General features: G+C 48.7%; 1 protein-coding gene across 3 annotated transcripts in view; it reads left to right on the top strand.

Annotated features, from left to right (window-relative positions):
- syt16 (synaptotagmin XVI) overlaps nucleotides 1–4,602 on the top strand; it is a 20,595-nt gene extending 15,993 nt beyond the window's left edge. For all 3 annotated transcript variants that reach the window (XM_017463869.3, XM_017463867.3, XM_017463865.3), the window contains 4 exons: nucleotides 418–713; nucleotides 1,820–2,272; nucleotides 2,367–2,550; nucleotides 2,875–4,602. In XM_017463869.3, coding sequence (XP_017319358.1) covers nucleotides 418–713; nucleotides 1,820–2,272; nucleotides 2,367–2,550; nucleotides 2,875–3,188 — 1,247 coding nt within the window. In that variant the 3' untranslated portion in view covers nucleotides 3,189–4,602. The remainder of the gene's footprint in view (nucleotides 1–417; nucleotides 714–1,819; nucleotides 2,273–2,366; nucleotides 2,551–2,874) is intronic.
- Nucleotides 4,603–6,000: the final 1,398 nt, after the last annotated feature.

Raw genomic sequence — 6,000 nt, 5'->3', positions numbered from 1 at the left:
GCGGATCTTCGGTCGTCACGGCAACAGGGTGTCTTCGGCGTTGATGGACTGGAACGTTTTGTTCTTTCAGAGAGCGTCCGGTCATAAAAATAATAATAATCGTTAAAGAAAAAACACAGCCAGGTCAGTCGATCGATTCCATTTCTATCGTCGATAAATCCAATGAAATACTTTTTTGCCCTTTGAAATGAAATGAAGGTCAGCGTAGCCCTGAGCGCTCGAGGAATCAAGCGTGCAGGAATCACTGATGTTAATGAATGCCGTGAAGTTCAGTTCGGCGCTGTGACCTGTCTCGTTCGGGCTGTAGGTTATTAAACAACGAGAGAAGAACGGCACAATGGGGGTGGAAAATTCTAGAGAGTGAGACTGACTTGATCGTTGGGAAATGCGCCACCGTTCGAATGCTTTTCTCTGTAGATGCAGATGGAGCTAGCAGGAGAAGTTTCCAGGACCCGCTCTCTGAACAGAGGGATCCTCTGACAGAGTCCCTGTTCCAGAGAGACCTCAGCGTGGCGGACACGGTGTCTGTTAGGGGACGCTTGTCTTCCGTGGGCTCTCAGGGATCTGAAACGCTGTCCCGGGGTCAGAGGAGTCGTCAGGGGAGCGCAGGACGCAGGACTCCCCTCTCACACGTAGAGATGGACATGGCACTGGATAACCGGGGGTATGATTACAACGAGGCTACGGACAGCTCCTCTACCTGGAGCCCTGAGGTACTGGAATGTGTGTGTGTGTGTGTGTGTGTGTGTGTGTGTGTGTGTGGCAGTATTTTGGGTAAAAATCCGTCTATCTATCTGTCTATCTAATAACAGTATATTGTCAACTTTAGTCATAAAATAATTATCCAGTATTTATTTGATGGAATATTTCACAATTTTCTTTAATACTGATTATTAATGATTATTTGAATATTTTCCTTTTTTCCTCTTTGAGTGCCACTGTGATCTCTCTCTCTCTCTCTCTCTCTCTCTCTCTCTCTCTCTCTCTCTCTCTGTGTTTGTTCTAGTGCCTGATCTGAAATACAGATTGAAATCTGTTATAACAGCCTCATGTGTATGAATATTTATGAGTTTATCAAGTTATCATGATTACTGAGCATGAATATTCATTAGTCTTCATGGGTCAAATATGCTGCCTGAGCTCTTTTAACACTGTTGAGCTCTGTGTGTGTGTGTGTGTGTGTGTGTGTGTGTGTTTGAGAACCTTATTGTCTTGTTCAGTGGGAGTTGAAGCACATTGCAACGTGAACACTGCAGCATGTCCAGTATTTTCCTTCAAGAGTAAAAACCGCCCACTCCTGCCCACACGAGAGTAAAGTCCGCCCACTCCTGCCCACACGAGAGTAAAGTCCGCCCACTCCTGCCCACACGAGAGTAAAGTCCGCCCACTCCTGCCCACACGAGAAGTAAGACCGCCCACTCCTGCCCACACGAGAGTAAAGTCCGCCCACTCCTGCCCACACGAGAAGTAAGACCGCCCACACGAGAAGTAAATCCGCCCACTCCTGCCCACACGAGAAGTAAATCCGCCCACTCCTGCCCACACGAGAGAAAAAACTGGCCACTTCCATGAGTTTCCAGCTCTAGTTTAGGCCACAGTATCACTTACGGCTCCCAGTCAGAGCTCTCTGTCTAACTGAAACTTCCTCTCTTTCCATCTGTTCAAAGCTGAAACGCTGACTATGTGTGTGTGTGTGTGTGTGTGTGTGTGTGTGTTTGTCGAGCTCTGTGTTTGTATTTGTGTGTTTCCATCTGTTCCAATCTGTGTGTATCTATGAGTGTATTTGTGTTGAAACGTCCCTCTCCTTTTCTCTCACTAGCACGAACGTACAGCCAGCATCATCTCAGAGCCCCGCCCCCCCAGCACATCGCCCCGCCCACCCATCTCCAAATGTGGTGACCTCGTGGTCGTCCTCAGTTACCGTCCCGACTCCTGTAAGCTCCTGGTCACCGTGGTGATGGCGCAGGACATCCCGGATAAAGCGCGGAGCGGCATGGACACGTGGCAGGTGCGTGTGGTCCTGCTCCCGGGAAAACGGCAGCGTTACAAGACGGCCGTGCAGAAGGGGTCGACGCCGCGGTTTGGGGAGACATTCCGCTTCACGCGCCTCGACGCGTCGGAGCTGAACGCGTCGGCGCTGCGCTTCCGCCTGTACGCTCTGGGGAAGATGAACCGGGAGAAGATGATGGGAGAAACCATCTACGCGCTTAACAAACTCGACCCCGAGAGACACGAGGTCACGCTCGTACTGGAACCTCGCAGCAACCTGAAGGTGTGTGTGGGTGGTTTTTTTTTAATATGATTGTCATGTCCAGTGGTTAACACACAGAAACTGAGTACACACACCTCTGTCTCTTTCTCTGTAGGCTTTAGACTCTGAGCTGTGTGTAAGCGCTCCTCCTGACAGTGCGTCCTCCGCCCAGTCTCTCTCTCACGGCGGAGTTCCCGAGGTGCTCCTCGGTCTGTCCTACAACCCCACCACCGGCCGCCTCTCCGTCGAGGTCATCAAAGGGAGCCACTTCCGCAACCTGGCGCTCAACCGACCCCCAGGTACACGCACTCACTGAAAGAAGCCACTCCCATACTTTGCTGAACACACCTACTCTGAGTGCAGTGTCCATAATCCAGTATCACAGGAACATTACGTGTGTGTGTGTGTGTGTGTGGTCTTTAGTCCTTACCTGCACCTAGTTCCCGTTTACTTCGGGACACGTAAGGCGTCTTTAAACAGTTAGCTAGATATATCTACTACCTCGTCTCATCAGGACTCTCTCCAGGCCACGCCCGCTCGCGACACCAATAAGCGAGTATGAACGTGCGCTCTGTTATCACGTGTGCCGGTCTCGACGTCAAGACTTCTCCGTTTTTTTGCAGATACGTACGCCAAGCTGACTATGCTCAACTCCATGGGTCAGGAGATCTCCCGGTGTAAGACGTCGATCCGGCGCGGACACCCCAACCCGGTGTTCAAGGAGACGTTCGTCTTCCAGGTGGCGCTGTTCCAGCTCTCCGACGTCACGCTCATGGTGGCCGTGTACAACCGACGCAACATGAAGCGCAAGGAGATGATCGGCTGGCTGGCGCTGGGCCAGAACAGCAGCGGCGAGGAGGAGTCGCTACACTGGCAGGACATGAAGGAGAGCAGCAACCAGCAGGTGTGCAGGTGGCACGCGCTCCTCGAGGCGTAGACGGACGGAGGAAACTGACGACGGGAATCCGACAGGGTTGGGCTTATAGTGGCGACGATAACGAGGTGCAGTCGTGCGAGCGGAACGGATGCGAGCAAAATAAAACACACACGCACACACACAGGAGAGATTTGACCGGGGTTGTTATGGTTTAGTCACGGCGTATGATTGGACGGTTGACTTTTTTTCCAAAAACACTTGATTAAAACGCGTTTCCGTCTGTCGCCGTCTCGCCACGCCGCCGTTCATCGCAGCCTTACGGACAAACAAGAGTCGATTTTTTTTGTCATCATCACTCGGTTATACAGCACGTAAGCCGGTATAACGTTTCATTCCATTTAACTGTAATAAGAACGATCATTTTTCACAAAATATCCAGTCGTGTCACGGCTCCCGCGATCACGCGGTATCAACACCTTCAGGTCATCACCCGTCCTGAATGAGCATTTCATGAAAATACCGCTTCAGGAGAAAGATTCCTTCTTTACCTCATGGGTTTTTCAATGGGCCGGAATAATCCGCTCGGCCATATTATCCGTTCGGGTAGGATGCAGGCAACAAAAGAAAAGAAAAGAAAAGAACAAAGCCACAGAATCGGAAGACCCCGTAGCCAAAGAGAGTGTGTTGATGACGGGAAAGGTCTGAAGGTTCATGTTTAACAGATGGTTGTTTTGTTTTGTTTTTTTGGGGGTTGTTGTTTTTTTCTTTTCTTTTCGAGAACGTCGAGCCGGTTTTCCGGGAAAACGTGAACGATTATTTTGGGTTTCCATCGAGTGCTGTTATGATGAATAGTCACGAAAAAAGACGTCATTAGAAGACCTACAAGCCAAACACACACACACACATGGGGATGGAGAGACTGCAAGACCCAACCCCACACACACACACACACACACACACAGTGTAGTACATCTGTGTTATTAATACACAAGTTTAAAGAACAAAGTAATTCTCAGCGATGGCATTGAAGCGATGCATGATGGGTATTAAGGGAGCCGACGTGCACTACATGTGAGAAGATCTCGATAGGCGTATGCGGGTAATGTTCCTGCTGATTACGTTTAAACAAATAAAAGATGACTACGCCTGTTTTTAGATGTCGAGTTATCCTACAGGCAGATAATTCTGCTCCATTTAAAGCGATTCTTTCTAGAAAGAAGCAAAATGGATCTCCCGATAGAAATCGGCTTAATCTGATAACGAGCTATATCGGATCGCTTGTCCTTCACTAGGCAACAGAATGTTCTTCAGTGCGAAATTCAAGCCAAGGGAAACATTCCCCACGACGTGACGCCGCCGCCACCAGGTTGGCTCCATGAATCGAAGGTTCGATCGTTTCGTGTTCAGTGTCGGGGTTTTTTTTTTTTGTTTGTTTCCTTTTATCCACAGATTTTGCATTGATAAATGGAGCGGGTGGGGGTGAGGGGGGGGGGGGGGGGGTCACGTACGGGCTAGGAGAAGTAACTTACCTGGCAACCCGTAGCAATCACATTCCTGTATCTATGCAAATTAAAGAGGGAACAGAGACACTTCAAGGTACATTGAAAGGTTCTGAAATAAAATAATAATAATAATAATAATAATTATAACAACATTCAGTAAAAACCTGTTGCCCTTCAGCAACTACAAGCCCAACTTTGATGATTCAGCTGGATTTCTAGTAGTAGATGAGTCGACCGTACGCCATCCTGATGTTCCCACACCGCATGAAGCGTGTACGTGTCGGCGCTCTCAGACTGCTCGTGCTTTAATCTCTGGACTTTTCGGCTGAAAGACGCATCGTTAAGCCGATACGGCAGCGCATGCAGTAATACAGCGTCTGTGATCGCTTTTTGTGCATCTCCAGCTGGCTTTTACCCGGGAGTCGGCTTTCGTCGCGCCCTCTTATCTCGTCTCCAGGAAGTGACATCACGGCTCAGCTCGACTTTTAGGGCTCGCTTTTTCGTTATCGCTGCTCAAACACTGATCTCCAGGTCCCGATTGCATGAATGGAAGCTTAATTATCGGCTTCTGATGATCTCGCTCGGGCTCGGGCTTAAGAGACGTGTACGCTCCTGCCGGGCGTGTCGGGGAGTAACGCGGCGCGACAGTAGACACGTCGTGGTGATGCGTAGGACTGTTCAGTCCTTAAATAGTCCAGAATATAGTAATATTCATGCTTAGTAGAATAATGATATTTCTGCATTGGTTTGATCAGGAAGCGCAGCGCTATTAAATTCTCGATTCTGATTGGTCAGAAGGTGTTGATTCATTTTCTAGACCAGCAGCTGATAATAATTTTTTTAAAAAACATTCGGAATATATTGTCATTTAACAAAGAAAGACCTGTACTTATTGATATGAGGTTGTGATGTTTTCTGTTAGCCGATGTTTATTTAGCGTTTACGGAAGGAGTCTCCAGCGTCAGAGGTAACGCCGTATTTTCACGGCAGCGGAGTTTACGTATTTTGCGGTTTCTCGCTAACACGACAACTTGTGTGGGGTTTTTTTTATGTCTTATTAACTTAAAGAGCGTGAACAAAAGGCCGTCTTTACAGGATCTCACGGAGTTGTTTTGTTTTTTGCGATTACCGCGGCCAACGATTTTGCCGCTGTTTTTTTTTTTTCTTCGAAATTTGTGATTAGAGTTTTTTTTTTGTGCTTTTTTTGCGGAAAACTACTCGGACCGGTGAAATCGCAACCGCACAAAATTGTTCCGCGTGGCCGTTCGCTGTAGGTAAACGAGACCTTTTCGCCGTACTCATGTCCGACGCACGTGAATCGAAGAAGGCTTTGGGCTGACGCGTGACGCGTCTCGGCCCGGGTCTGCGGA

This window comes from Ictalurus punctatus, chromosome 3 (assembly GCF_001660625.3).
Source record: "Ictalurus punctatus breed USDA103 chromosome 3, Coco_2.0, whole genome shotgun sequence".
Taxonomy (NCBI): domain Eukaryota; kingdom Metazoa; phylum Chordata; class Actinopteri; order Siluriformes; family Ictaluridae; genus Ictalurus; species Ictalurus punctatus.
Note: the sequence above shows the minus strand (reverse complement) of the source record. Positions and strands in the feature narration are given on the sequence as shown.